Source organism: Aethalodelphis obliquidens, unplaced genomic scaffold, assembly GCF_003676395.1.
Source record: "Aethalodelphis obliquidens isolate GAN/ISIS:26980383/991018 unplaced genomic scaffold, ASM367639v1 scaffold4, whole genome shotgun sequence".
Lineage (NCBI taxonomy): Eukaryota > Metazoa > Chordata > Mammalia > Artiodactyla > Delphinidae > Aethalodelphis > Aethalodelphis obliquidens.
This window is the reverse complement of record NW_020837948.1, coordinates 28541591-28557731: the sequence shown is the minus strand read 5'-3', so window position 1 is coordinate 28557731 and position 16141 is coordinate 28541591. Positions and strand designations below refer to the sequence as shown.

The window sequence follows — 16141 nt, the reverse complement described above, 5'->3', positions numbered from 1 at the left end:
TTAGAATGAGGAAATCTCAGGGCCTTAAAGAGGTTTACTCCTCCTAAGTGCTGATAGTTACTTGTGGCTCGGTATTATCCAGACCCAGTGGGAAAAGAAGCAAATATTTCTCTAACTCCTTTCCTATGTGAGGGATAAATCTTGACTTGGGGGAATCTTAGCTGCAAGTAGTAAGTGACGTTTGGGATAAAGCAGCCAGCAAAGGAGAACATTGGCCCAACCTCCTGGTTGTTCCTGGTTTACCATAGTATTTGCCCTGAGAGGCAACATCACCACAGAGCAAGATGTGCACTGTTGTACTTTCCAGAGAACAAAGAAACTGTGCTCATCTCCATTGCCTGCTGGCATTGGATTTCCTGTAACTGTCCTCTGTTCTCATTTTATCCTTAATTAGCCTGTCACATATTATGTACAACTTGTAAGACATCCCCGGTATACACTCAGAAGTTGGAGTCTTCAAATAAGATTACTCAGCAGACATAGGTGGAACATTTCCATATCCTTTCGGCTGCCAGCAGCATTCACTGTGATATTCCTCTGCACATGGTGAGATACAGCTATCTCCGATACCTCCTGTGAATGACCATACCAGCCTGTTACGAGACTTCTCATCTCTGAATTTCTGTAGGATTTGCAGCTGGTAACACACTGGCTCATACTGACTTGTTGTCTGGCAGTTTCATGTGTGAAGAGGAAGGGGGCATGAGCGGTCTCCTAGAGTGTCTGTCCCGGGGCTGGGCAACCGTGAGCTTACTAAAGAAAGGAATGGAGAGGAGAGAAGGGGCAGAGGTGTGTGTCTACCTTATCTCCCAAATTAGATTGTCAGCTTCTCAGCCCAGAGACCATATCTGTCGTTCCTATCTCCTTTAATTCTTTTCAGAATACTAGGCAAACTGTGAGTATGCAGGGCATGCTTACTGCCTGAAGGCCTAAGGTTTTAATTCATAGAGTATGCCCAAAAGATACCATTTCCATGCACTTGAACTTACTGCCACCCAAAGAAAGTAAAGTTTTCTGTAAATGCTACTGAAACGTTATTTACATTGAATTGAAGATACCGCTGCATTAGTTTTAGTTTGGTCCCTCATAAAACTGTTAAGCGTCATTTCAGAGGACAAACACTAAGCTGGCGCTGCAGTGAAGATAGTTACAACAACAGAAGTGTATGTAGTTGTAAAGCATAGGTATTATTCTGAGGAAAGTACTAACACTGCAATCCTGCAAATGACTAAAATGCTGCACTGAATGAAAGCTCATTCCGACCAAGAGTAATGGCATTTGGCTCTGAGGAGGTGTCAGCCAGTTCACTGAATAAGATTGGGAGGTGTGCCTTGCAGTGCCATTGTACTTCTGTCGCAATCAGTTGACCATACGTATGTGATCTATTTCTGGACCCTCTATTCTGTTTCACTGATCTATAATATCTTATTTTCCTTTACTTAACTATATTAATAACAATAGCTTTATAGTGAGATTTAGCATCAGGTTAGGTAAGTCATTCAACTTTATACTTTCTTAAAATTACTTTATTCTAGAACCTTTACATGTCCATGTCCAATTTATATTTTTTTTTATTTTTATTGCAGCACAGTTGATTTACAATGTTGTGTTAGTTTCAGGTGTACAGCAAAGTGAATCATTTATACACATACATATATCCACACTTTTTTAGATTCTGTTCCCATATAGGTCATTACAAAGTATTGAGGAGGGTTCCCTGTGCTATACAGTAGGTCCTTATTAGTTATCTATTTTATATATAGTAGTGTGTATATTACAGTCCCAATCTCCCAGTCTCTCACAATAACCCTCCCCTGCCCCTTTCTCCCCTGGTAACCGTAAGTTTGTTTTCTACAACTATGACTCTATTTCTGTTTTGTAAATAAGTTCATTTGTACCTTTTTTTTTTTTTTAGATTCCACATATAAGTGATATCATATGATATTTGTCTTTATCTGACTGACTTCAGTCAGAATGACAATCTCTGGGTCCATCCATGTTGCTGCAAATGGCATTATTATATTTTTTGTTTATGGCTGAGTACTATTCCACTGTATATATGTACCACATCTTCTTTATCCATTCCTCTGTCAATGGACATTTAGGTTGCTTCCATGTCTTGGCTATTGTAAATAGTGCTGCTATGAACATAAGGGGTGCATGTATCTTTTTAAATTACAGTTTTCTCTGGATATATGCCCAGGAGTGGGATTGCTGGATCATATGGTAGCTCTATTTTTAGTTTTCTAAAAATAGAAACTAAAAATGAGGAACCTTCATACTGTTCTCCATAGTGGCTATACCAATTTACATTCCCATTACAGTGTAGGAGGGTTCCCTTTTCTCCACACCCTCTCCAGCATTTATTGCTTGTAGACTTTTTGATGATGGCCATTCTGACTGGTGTGAGGTGATACCTCATTGTAGTTTTGATTTGCAGTTCTCTAATGATTAGTGACGTTGAGCATCTTTCAGTGTGCATCGTGGCCATCTCTATGTCTTCCTTGGAGAAATGTCTATTTAGATCTTCCACCTTTTTTTAAATTTTTTTTTTGGAGTATAGTTGATTTACAGTGTTGTTTTAGTTTCTGCTGTATGGCAAAGTGAATCAGTTATACGTATACAAAAGGGAAAAAACCTACAACCAAGAATACTCTCCCCAGCAAGGGTCTCATTCAGATTCAACGGAGAAATCAAAAGCTTTACAGACAAGCAAAAGCTAAGGGAATTCAACACCCCCAAACCAGCTTTCTGCCCATTTTTTGACTGGGTTGTTTGGTTTTTTTAGGGATCGACATGCATGAGCTGTTTGTATATTTTGGAGATTAATCCCTTGTTGCTTCATTTGCAAATATTTTCTCACATTCTGTGGGTTGTCTTTTCATTTTATTGTTTCCTTTGCTGTGCAAAAGCTTTTCAGTTTCATTAGGTCCCATTTGTTTATTTCTGTTTTTATTTTCATTACTTTAGGAGGTGGATCAGAAAAGATATTGCTGTGATTTATGTCAGAGAATGCTCTGCCTATGTTTTCCTCTAAGAGTTTTATAGTATCTGGTCTTATATTTAGGTCTTTAATCCATTTTGAGTTTATTTTTGTGTACGGTGTTAGAGAGTGTTCTAATTTCATTCTTTTACATGTAGCTGTGCAGTTTTCCCAGCACCACTTATTGAAGAGACTGTCTTTTCTCCATTGTATATTCTTGCCTTCTTTGTCATAGATTAGTTGACCATAGGTGCATGAGTTTATTTCTAGGCTTTCTATCCTGTTCCATTGATCTGTATTTCTGTTTTTGTGCCAGTACCAAACTGTAGCTTTGTGGTATAGTCTGAAGTCAGGGAGCCTGATTCCCTCAGCTCCGTTTTTCTTTCTCAGGATTGCTTTGGCTATTCGGGGTCTTTTGTGTTTCCATACAAATTGTAAAATTTTTTGTTCTAGTTCTGTGAAAAATGCCATTGGTAATTTGATATGTATTGCATTGAATCTGTACATTTCCTTGGGTGGTATATTCATTTTAACAATATTGATTCCTCCAATCCAAGAACATGGTATATCTCTCCATCTATTTGTGTCATCTTTGATTTCTTTCATCAGCATCTTATTGTTGTCTGAGTACAGGTGTTTTGACTCCTTAGGTATGTTTATCGCCAGGTATTTTATTCTTTTTGATGTAACAGTAAATGGGATTGTTTCCTTAATTTCTCTCTCTGATCTCTCATTGTTTGTTAGTGTATAGGAATGCAAGAGATTTCTGTGTATTAATTTTGTATCTGCAACTTTATCAAACTCATTGATGAATTCTAGTAGTTTTCTGGTAGTGTCTTTAGGATTTTCTATGTATAGTATCATGTCACCTGCAAATAGTGACAGTTTTACTTCTTCTTTTCTGATTTGGATTCCTTTTATTTCTTTCTCTTCTCTGATTGCTGTGGCTAAAACTTCCAAAACTATGTTGAATAAAGGTGTCAAGAGTGGACATCCTTGTCTTGTTCTGCTCTTAGAGGAAATGCTTTCAGTTTTTCACCATTGAGAATGATGTTAGCTCTGGGTTTGTCATATATGGCCTTTAAAATTAGCTTATCTAATCTTACAAAGATGTCTGCTAGAATGACTGAGAGTGCATTAAATCTATAGATTAATTTGGCCATCTTAGCAATATTGACTTCCACTTCATGAGCATGGACTGTCTTTCCTTTTATTATGTTTTCTCAGTCAAGTTGTATAGTTGTGAGTGTAAAAAACTTGATTGTCTTGTTTTATTGGCATTACTGTAAATGGAATTTATTTTATTTTCCAATTCTTTGCTGCTATCATGCAAGAATATTTTTTAATATTAACCTTTTACCTTGCAACTTTGCTAAATTTGTTTATTAGTTGTTACATAAATTCCTTGAGATTTTCTGTGTAAAAGTAAAAATCATATCATCTGCAAATACTGCAGGTCACAAACTGTATCTCACTGTTCCAGGTCCTCTTGTAGTAGTAGTAGTAGCAGCAGCAGTAATAGCTTGTTTAAGACTTATTTTGAATCATATATTGCATACTAGCACTTTACAACCATTAGCCTCTTTAACCCAACTAGGTTGTGTTTTTTAGATGCCTAAAACGAAGATTAACCAAGGCCACTCAAATAAGTGGCAAAGCTATTGTTTATTCTGGCCATCTCTGCCATAGGTAGGACTTGGTGTTCCTGAGCATATATAATATAGTTCCTTCCTACAGATTAAGACGGACCAGCATTTCACTATCACTCACTTTGTCTAGCAACAAACCAGAGTCCCTCACTCTTCCAGTGGGTGCTGGGAAGCAAGTCAAAGATTTAATTTTAACCTTGGGCTTCTTCTAAGGTTCTCCATTGTGAAACTTGGATCTGATGAATAAAGCCAATCTTAGCAAATTAGTAAGGTAGAAATTGTCACATTCCTGTCTTATTGTGTTTAGGTTCTATCACCCAATGTTCCTACTAAAACATAAAAGGCTAATTTAACTCCCTGAGGAAATATTATCATTACCAGTCAACTACGGATATAAGTCAGTTGCTCAAGGTACTTCCTATGTTACAAGACCAATCCTATAAAGTAGACTTTATTTTTTTAGAAGCCTTGAGTCATGTTTGACATATAGGGGTGCATTTCAAAGGGTAAATATGTAAAACCATCTCAGCTGAAAGAGAAACAAGTTGTTGACTCTTCCTCAGGGGAAAAGAATTACAAAAGAAAGCATAGAATAGACGACCTGCCTTTAGCAGGGATCACTGCTAGGATAAGACAATATCTATGTATTGATTCAACAAACATTTATTGAGCACCTACTATGTGCCAAGTACTATTCTGGACATTGGGGATACAGCTCTAAAGAGCACAGATGGATACCATCAGCTCTTTTCAAGGGCTTCACACCTGCCATTGTCACCTTACCCTTCCTGCATCAGTTTTACCCTCTATACAGTATTATTCCTGTCTGCGTAAATACATGTAATAGCCCCCATATTAGGGGGAAAACTCCTTTGACCTGAAACCCCCTCTAGTTGCCTCCGCATTTCTCTGTACCCCTTTATAGAAAATTTACTCAGAAGAGTGTCTAAACTCACTATCTCCACTTCGTTTTCTCATTCTCTTTGAACACACTCCAGTCATGCTATTGTACCCACCACTCCTCTGAGATTGCTCTTGTCAGTGTCTCATTAAATTCCATGTTTGCAAATCTAATGGCCAGTTCATAGTCCTCATCTTTCTTGTCTTCTCAGTAGTAGATGACAGTTAACTTCTGTTCCCGCTTGAAAAGCTTTCCTCACTTGGCTTCCAGGACACCAGCCCCTCTGTTGGTTTCCCTCCTGCCTCACTTGCTGCTCCTTCTCAGCCTTCTTTCTTCAATCCTCGAAATTATGGAGCACTTTTACTAAAACAGAAGAGGAAATGCACATTAGGGAGCAACTGGCTGTCTCTGCCACACTCTGTGAATCTTGTTCTTCCCCCAGTTCCCCATTTCACTGTCAGCTCCAATCTTCCAGTTGCTTAGGCCAAAATATCTTGGGTCATCCATGACTCTTTTTCTCTCCTACTCCACATCCAGTCTACCAGCAAACCCTGCTGACTATATTGATACTTTCAAAATATATTCTGAATCTGATAGCTTCTGATCACCTCCACCACTTTCATCTTAGTGTAGGCTATTGTCACCTCTCCTAGACTTCTGAAATAGTCTGCTTACTGGTCTCTCTGGTCTTGCCAGTCCATTCTCCACATAGTAACATATAATCCTTCAAAAAATAAGTCACATTATGTCATTCCTGTGTGCAGAACTCTCTGGTTACCTCCTAGCTGAATAAAATGCCAAGAAGCCTACTATTAAAAGGCCGTATATTATTTGGTCCTGGCTAACTGATTAAATCTGCTATTCTCTCCCTCACTCATTCCCCTCTAGCTCTGCTGGCTTCCTTGATGTTCCTTGAATATACCAAGCATGAACCAATTTTAGGGCCTTTGTATCTACTATTCCTTCTACCTTGAACACTCTTCACCTAGATATCCCCATGGCTTGTTCCTTAACTCCCTTCAGGTCTTTGATCAACTATCACATTATCAAAGAGACCTTTCCTAACAACCTGTCTAAAATAGGATTCCCGCTTGTAAATCTTTTTCCCTTTATATAACTCTTTTTCTTCTTAACACTCAACATCATTTGACCTATTATCTGATATTCTTTGTGTGTGTGTGTGCATGCTCATATACTTTATCTATATTTTCTATATATAAACATTTATATGTACACATATGAATTTGATTATTGAATGTCTTCCCTGCTAGAATGAGAGTACTTGGTCTGTTTTGTTCACTGCTGTCTTTCCTATTAGTTAAGGGTGGTCAAGATAGAGTTCTCTGAGGGGAGAAATGTAATGGTACTTCCCCTTTCTTTTAAAGAAACCTCCTAAAAATTCTAGACAACTCTTCTGCTTATATCTCATTGGCCAGTATTTAGATTATGGCCACAGCTAGCTGCAGGGGAGGTTCGGAAGTATAGCAGTTTGAGCTAAGAATGAATGAAGAGGAGCCAGCTATGCAAAAGCCTAGAAGGAGAGCACTCCAGGCAAAGGGAATAGCTAAGTGCAAAGCCCTACAGTAGAAATAAGCTTGCCATGTTTAGGGGATTTGTCCTATGTTTGGGTACAAAAAGAAGCTGAATATGGCTGGAATATAGCAAATTATGGAGAGACTGGAACAAGACAAGTTGAGAGAGAGAGGGGCAGGGCAGATCATCACGTAGGGTTTTGCACATCCCAGATGCAAAAAAAAAAAAAAGAGTTGCCAGTTTCTCTGGCACCTCAGCCATTCTCCAACCTTTGGGAAATTCTAGGGCTACACTGCCAAAGGCTACTTAGCAGCTACAAGCCACATGCAGCTATTTAAATTAAATTAACTAACTGAAAGTAAATTTAAAATTTCAGTTTCCCATCACAGCAGCCACACTGCACGTGTTCAATAGTCACACGTGGCCAATGGCTACCTACTGGGCAGCACAGGTCATGCCAGACAGCATATGCCATTGTCACAGAAAGTTCTGTTAGTGCTGCTCTAGGAAAGCCAGTCAAAGGAGAAATAATGCCAAGTCTGCTTAGTCTCTTCTCTGTGATTTTTCTCTCTTAACCCTAGAATCAGTGTTTTTCTATTTAAATAGAAATAATATATGTGGTGCCTAGAGATTAGCCTGTGGCCTGTTCCATATGCAAATGTTCTTATGGATGATTTTTACCTATGACAGAAAAGATGAGAAAGACTGGTAAATTGCAAGCATTCTTAAGCTCATTATGAATACATTGCAAATGTAAAATTGCAAAGCATGGAAGTCAGTCATAAGTGTGAAAGCGGCTTTCAATTTGTTTTAATAGGTGTTTTCTATGTCTTATTGTAACCTAGGGATCTTGCTGCAAGAAACTGTCTGGTAGGTGAAAATAATGTTCTGAAAATCAGTGACTTTGGAATGTCTCGTCAAGAGGATGGTGGAGTGTATTCATCTTCTGGCTTAAAGCAGATTCCCATTAAATGGACGGCACCAGAGGCTCTTAATTATGGTAAGAATAGACTTTTTTCTTTTTGGTGGTAAAAATAGACTCCATTAGCACAAAACATTCACAAGCAAAGTTACAGGGGTAGAGCAGAGCTCCAGTTAGAATCATCTGAGGAGCAACAAAAAAGGATGTGTAAGTGTGCAGACTTTGCACTTGAACATGAGCACAAACTTAATTCATTGATCTTATTAATCAGATTTTTGTATGGAAGATTGCTAGATTTAAAAGATGGATAATACTTACAAGCATTGTTAAGTATGACTGTACCTCTGAAAGTTTTTATTGTTGTCCAAAAACAGATTATTTCTATCTTAATAGTCAGATTATACCCAGAGTAAAAATGTTGCTGTGGCTCTGGACTATTTCTTTTGAATGTCTTATAATTGGTCCAATAACCTCATCTAATGTTAGGTTCCTAACTATTAAGTCAGTCAATGCTGTAGTTTCTCACTCTGAAAATTGACAAGGTTTCTTAGCATCTCAGTCTCTGGAACTTGTATAAATCTTGTGGGAAGAGAGAGATGGGAGTTACATTTTAAAACAGCAGGGATTTTTTTCACTTGAATTTTTATGTATCATTGTGATTGGAAGTAAATACAGCTTGTATTATCTGTGGTTGGGATGAAATGGGCCATAGCAAGATGGGTAAGAGCTCAAGAATTTTTTTTTTAAATGTGCTTTTAAGTGAAATTAAAAATTACATTTTCATTAAGGGAAGCAGCATATGAGCCATGAGTTGGTGAATGGGTATAGTATGTTTTGAATAAAAATATCATAAAGTGGAGGGACGCATCATGCAATGTCCCTGTGTCCTCAGTCCTGCTCCTAGAAGTAGAGATGCACAAGAGGCAGGCAAGGGTGCGCAGCTTGTGAGACTCTGTGCCAGCTGGCACCACGCATGTGTGGCCACTGCCCCTCATCATGGTCCCTGCCTTGCTGCAGCTCGTAACAAAGCATTCATCAGAAAATATTTAGTAAGTGCCACCTCCACGTGGCCAGGGCACCAAGCCTCGCCTCAGCCTCCTACTTCTGCCTCCTTATGGCTGGACCTAGACCAGGTGTGGGAGGGAAGATGCTGGGGTTTGTGACATGAAAGCATATTAGAGAGATTGAAGACAAGATGGCAGAGTAGAATAGGACTTGAGCTCACCTCCTGTTATGAAAACACCAAAATCATAACTGCTGAACCACCATCAGCAAAAAAAGACTGGAACCTACCAAAAAAGATATTCTACATCCAAATACAAAGAAGAAGCCACAATGAGATGAGGAACAAGATCCAGCTCCACCCACCAGTGGGGAGGCACCAGGAAGCCTGCACAAGCCCTTGGACCCATCTCACCCACCAGGGGTCAGACATCAGAAGCAAGAAGAACTACAATCCTGCAGCCTGCAGAGCCCACAAACACAGAAAGTTGGAAAAAATGAGACAGCAGAGAAATATGTTCCAGATGAAGGAACAAGATAAAACCCCAGAAGAACAACTAAGTGAGGAGGAGATAGGCAATCTGCCTGAAAAAGATGATCCAAGATCTCAGAAAAAGAATTGGAGGCACAGACCAAGAAGATAGAAACAATGTTTAATGAAGAGCTAGAAGATTTAAAGAACAGACAGAGATGAACAATATAATAACTAACTGAAGTGAAATATATACTAGAAGGAATCAGTAGCAGAATAAATGAGGCAGAAGAACGAATAAGTCAGCTGGAAGACAGATTGGTGGAAATCACTGCCACAAAACAGAATAAAGGGAAAAGAATGAAAAGAGATGAGGACAAACCAAGAGATCTCTAGGACGAGATTAAATGCACCAACATTCACATTATAGGGGTTGCAGAAGGAGAAAAGAGGAATGGCCTGAGAAAATATTTGAAGAGATAATAGCCAGAGACTTGCCTAACGTGGGAAAGGAAACAATCAAGTCCAGGAAGCACAAAAAAATCCCATACAGGGTAAACCTGAGGAGGACCATGCCAAGGCACGTATTAATCAAATTAACAAAAATTAAAGACAAAGAGAAAATGTTAACAATTTATTGGCAGGAGACATATTAATATGTCTCTTGTTACCTGAACATTATTGACCAGAGACGTATCAATACGTTTTTAGAGAGTGATACAATTAATATCCACTTGCAAAGTTGTTAGAGCTTAAATTTATCAACAGTTCATTAGACAACTTATGATGTCATTATCATTCACATTTTCCTCTGTTAGGTTTTTGTTCCAACCTTGTGTGTATTATAAACTCAAGTTTATTACCATAAAATTTTCAAAAATGACACATCGCTAAATTTTGAGTGAAGAAGAATTTTTCGGTGAATTTTATGCAGATACTTTCTCTGATTGAGCAACATATATACTAGTGTCTCAGAAGATGATAGTTCTTCAGAATATAGTTCTGATTCACACAATGTGAATATTAGACCAAGAAAAAGACAAAAAACCTTAGTGATTGATTCTGATAACGGAAAGTGAAAATGAAACTCACGGTGCTGGAGAATGCTCCTTTGCTTCTACAGAAGAGTGGATTGAAGACAACATTTCATGAAAATTAAAAGACTTTACAGGTGTGTCAGGTGTAACTGCTGACTGTAATAACCCACAAAATGTTAGTGAAATAACAATTTTTGGTAATGACTTTTTCGAGTTGGTCACTTCTCAAACTTGTATCACCAGCAGAATGAAAAATCATATAAAAACTATGATAAGGATTTAAAATGGACTGATGTAACCAGTAGTGACATGAAGAAGTTTCTTGGATTAATAATTTTGATGGGACAAATAAGAAAGTCACAATGGAAAGAATATTGGTCGACTGGTCCCTTACTTGAAACACCTGTCTTTCCAAAGATTATGACAAGAAGAAGGTTCAAACAAATAATGATATTTCTTCACTTGAACCATAACTCAGAAACTGTACTTCCTGCAGACAGAACTTCAAAAGCTAAACCTCTTTTGTATTATTTTCTACCAAAATTTCAATTGATCTATATACCCAAACAAGAGCTGTCACTTGAGGAGGCAATGATAGAGTGGAGAGGATGACTCAGATTCAAAACCTGTATTCCCAGAAAACTTACAAAATATGGAATTTTGGTCAGGATGGTTACCGCAAATGAAACGACATATATGCTACCTTGAGATTTACATGGGTGAAGGAAAGAAACTGCAAGAAACAATATTATCGGTCCTACAACCTTATCTTGGTTCATGGCACCATATTTACAAAGACAATTATTACAACAGTGTGTCTGCATCTGAAATATTGTTGAAAAATAAAACCAGAGTTTGTGGGACTATAAGAGAGTATCATGGTCTACCAAACCAATTAAGGAAGAAATCTAAAAATTTACAGAGGGGAGAAATGACATTCTTATGGAAGGGAGAAGTGATCTTCTTATATGGAAAGACAAGAGGCTAGACTGCATGGTGACAACTCTTCATGACGCCTCCATAGCATCTACAGGAAAGGAAGACAGGAGGACTGGTCATCAGATAACTAAACCAACTTGTATATTAGAGTATAATAAATATATGAAAGGAGTTGATCGGTCTGATCAATATCTGGCAAAATTCAATATCCTCTGGAAGACTCAAAACTGGTAGAAGAAAGTGGGTTTCCATTTGAGTAGTTGTGGTTTATTCAATGAGTTTAAAATTTATTGTAGCCTTAATGCACAGAATTAAATGACTTAACAAGCAATTTTCATTAGCAGTAGCTAGAGAATGGGTAACTGACAATTCTGGTGAGTGCAGTGGTAGTCCTGCACCTGGTCCTTCTTGTGGCATTTCTAAAAGAGCCCCCAACAAAGATCCACCTTGTCAACTATCAGGTAAAATAAAAGAACATATTCTAGAGGAAACAATACTCACAGGACTAACAGAACAAACGCCACCAGAAAGTGTAGAGTCTGCTCTAACAGGGGAAAGTGCAGTGAAACACAATATATTTGTAATAGATGTTCTGTTCCCCTGCACAGAGGTACCTGCTATACCGCCTATCACACTCTAACGAACTATTAGAATACTTTAGTAAGACATGTACAAAGTTTCAAATAAATACATTAAGTTCAAAAAAAGTTGTTGATATTTACTCAAACGCGGATGTGTTTCAATATTCACTTACATAACAAATTGCCTGGCCATAGACGTTATTTTCTGCAAAAATCCCCCAGTCAATAATGTGTTAAAAGCAATAAGAGAAAAGCAACAAATAACATACAAGGAAACCCCCATAAGGTTATCAGCTGGTTTTTCAGCAGAAACTCTGCAGGCCAGAGGGAGTGGCAGGATATATTTAAAGTGATGAAGGGGAAAAATCTACAACCAAGAATATTCTACCCAGCAAGCCTCTCATTCAGATTTGACAGAGAAATCAAAGCATTACAGACAAGCAAGAGCTAAGAAAATTCAACACCACCAAACCAGCTTTACAACAAATGTTAAAGGAACTTCTCTAGGTGGAAAAGAAAAGACCACAACTAGAAACAAGAAGATTACAAATGGTAAAACTGACCAGTAAAGGCAAACATGCAGTAAAGGTAGAAAGTCATCCACATGCAAATAAGATATCAAAACCAGCAGTCAGTCATGAGAATAGGAGAGTACAAATTCAGGATATTGGAAATGCATTTGAAAATAAGAGACCAGCAACTTAAAACAATCTTGAACGTATATATAGACTGCTATATCAAAACCTCATGGGAACCACAAACTAAAAGTCTACAATACACACACAGAAAAGGAAAAGCAATCTAAACACAACACTAAAGATAGTCATCAAATCACAAGAGAAAAGAACAAAAGAGGAAGGTAAGAAAAAAAAGACCTAAAAAAACAAATCCCAAACAATCAACATGGCAATAAGAACATACATCTCAATAATTACCTTAAATGTAAATGGATTAAATGCTCCAACCAAAAGACACAGACTGGATGAATGGATACAAAACCAAGATACAAAACCAAGACCCATATATATGCTGTCTACAAGAGACCCACTTCAGATCCAGGGACATGTACAGACTGAAAGTGAGGGAATGGAAGATGGTATTCCATGCATATGGAAATCAAAAGAAAGCTGGAATAGCAATACACATATCAGACAAAATAGACTTTAAAATAAAGACTGTTACAAGAGACAAAAAAGAACACTACATAATGATCAAGGGATCAATCCAAGAAGAAGATATAACAATTGTAAATTTACAGTTGTAAATATATATATATTGAGCACCTCAATATATAAGGCAAATGCTAACAGTCGTAAAAGAAGTCAACAGTATCACAGTAATAATGGGGGACTTTAACACCCCACTTTCATCAATGGACAAATCATCCAGACAGAAAATCAGTAAAGAAACACAGGCCTTAAATGACCTTAAATGACACATTAGACCAGATGGACTTAATTGATATTTATAGAGCATTCCATCCAAAAGCAGCAGATTACACTTTCTTCTCAAGTACACATGGAACATTCTCCACAACAGATCACATCTTGGGTCACAAATCAAGCCTCGGTAAATTTAAGAAAATTGAAATCAAGCATCTTTTCCAAACACAATGCTGTGAGACTAAAAATCAACTACAAGAAAAAAGCTGTAAAAAACACAAACATGTGGAGGCTAAACAATATGTTACTAAATAACCAGTGGATCACTGAAGAAATCAAAGAGGAAATCAAAAAATACCTAGAGACAAATGACAATGAAAACACTATGATCCAAAAACCTTTGGGACACAGCAAAAGCAGTTCTAAGAGGGAAGTTTATAGCAATACAATCTTAACACAGGAAACAAGAAAAATCTCAAACAATCTAAACTTACACCTAAAGCAACTAGAGAAAGAACAAAAGAAACCCAAAGTTAGTAGAAGGAAAGAAATACATAAAACAGAGACAAAGAAAACAACAGCAAAGATCAATGAAACTAAAAGCTGGTTCTTTGAAATGATATACAAAATTGATAAGCCTTTAGCTAGACTCATCAAGAAAAAAAGGGAGAGAGCTCAAAGCAATAAAATTAGAAATGATAAAGGGGAAGTTACAACAGACACCAAAGAAATACAAAGGATCATAAGAGACTACTACAAGCAACTATACACCAATAAAATGGACAACTTAGAAGAAATCGACAAATTCTTAGAAAGGTACAATCTTCCAAGACTGAACCAGGAATAAATAGAAAATATGAACAGACCAATCACAAGTACTGAACTTGAAACTGTGATTTAAAGACTCCCTACAAACAAAAGTCCAAGACCAGATGGCTTCATAGGCGAATTCTATCAAACATTTAGAGAAGAGCTAACACCTATCCTTCTGAAACTATTCCAAAATAATTGTAGAGGAATGAACACTCCAAGCTCATTCTATGAGGCCACCATCACCCTGTTACCAAAACCAGACAAAAATATCACAAAGAAAGAAAAGTACAGGCCAATATCACTAATGAACATAGACACAAAAATCCTCAACCAAATACGAGCAGCTACATCTAAAAGAATGAACAGCTACCTCTAGAAGAATGACATTAGAATATTCTTTAACACCATACACAAAAATAAACTCAAAATGGATTAAAGACCTAAATGTAAGGCCGGATACTGTAAAACTCTTAGAGGAAAACACAGGCAGAACAAACACTCTTTGACATAAATCGCAGAAAGGTCTTTTTGGATCCACTTCCTAGAGTAATGAAAATAAAAACAAAAATAAACAAATGGGACCTAATTAAACTTAAAAGCTTTTGCACAGCAAAGGAAACATAAACAAAATGAAAAGACAACCCACAGAATGGGAGAAAATATTCGTAAATGAAGCAACTGACAAGGAATTAATCTCCAAAATACACAAACAGCTCATGCGGCTTAATATCAAAAAAACAAACAACCCAATCAAAAAATGGGCATAAGAGCTAAATAGACATTTCTCCAAAGAAGACTTACAGATGACCGACAGGCACATGAAAAGATGCTCGACATGGCTAATATTAGAGAAATGCAAATCAAAACTGCAATGAGGTATCACCTAACATGAGTCAGAATGGCTGTCATCAAAAAGTCTACAAACAATAAATGCTGGAGAGGGTGTGGAGAAAAGGGAACCTTCTTACACTGTTGGTGGGAATGTAAATTGGTACAGCCACTATGGAGAACAATATGTAGGTTCCTTCAAAAGCTAAAAACAACTACCATGTGTTCCAGCAATCCCACTCCTGGGCATATATCTGGAGAAAACCATAATTCCAAAAGATACATGCACCCCAATGTTCATTTCAGCACTATTTACAATAGCCAGGACATGGAAGCAACCTAAATGTCCATTGACAGAGGAATGGATAAAGAAGACATGGTGCATATACAATGGAATATTATATATAAATGGAATATTAGCCATAAAAAGAGTGAAATAATGCCATTTGCAGCAATATGGATGGACCTAGAGATCGTCATACTAAGTGCAGTAAGTCCAACAGAGTAAGATGAATATCATATGATATTACTTATATGTGGAATCTAAAAAATATTATACAAATGAACTTATTTACAAAACAGAAACGGACTCACAGACTTTGAAAACAAACTTACGGTTACCAAAGGGGAAAGGTCGGAGGTGGGGGATAAATTAGGCATTTGGGATTAACATATACACACTACTATCTATAAAACAGATAATCAACAAGGACCTACTGTATAGCTCAGGGAATTCTACTCAATGTCCTGTAATGACCTATATGGGAAAAAAATCTGAAAAGGAATGGATATATGTATGTATGTATAACTGAATCACTTTGATGTATACTTGAAACTAACAGTACATTGTAAATCAAGTATACTCCAATATAAAATAAAAATTAAACTGAAAATATAAAATGATTCTTCACTGATTTAAAGTGAAAAATTACTTCACCATGAAAAATTAATAAGGTATTTACAAATGTCTTAATGGCTTAATTAAAGACCAGGTAACTTAGAAAGAGCTTGGAGGTGAAACTCATGTAACATAAAATTAACCATTTTAAAGCAAACAATTCAATGGCATTTAGTACATTCACTGTGGTGTGCAACCACT

At 37.1% G+C, this 16141-nt stretch overlaps 1 protein-coding gene across 9 annotated transcripts in view; it reads left to right on the top strand.

Annotated features, from left to right (window-relative positions):
- Positions 1–16141, top strand: part of FER (FER tyrosine kinase) — a 457443-nt gene that overhangs the window by 421881 nt on the left and 19421 nt on the right. For all 9 annotated transcript variants that reach the window (XM_027100276.1, XM_027100269.1, XM_027100299.1 and 6 more), the window contains one exon: positions 7912–8066. In XM_027100276.1, the coding sequence (XP_026956077.1) occupies positions 7912–8066 (155 nt within the window). The remainder of the gene's footprint in view (positions 1–7911; positions 8067–16141) is intronic.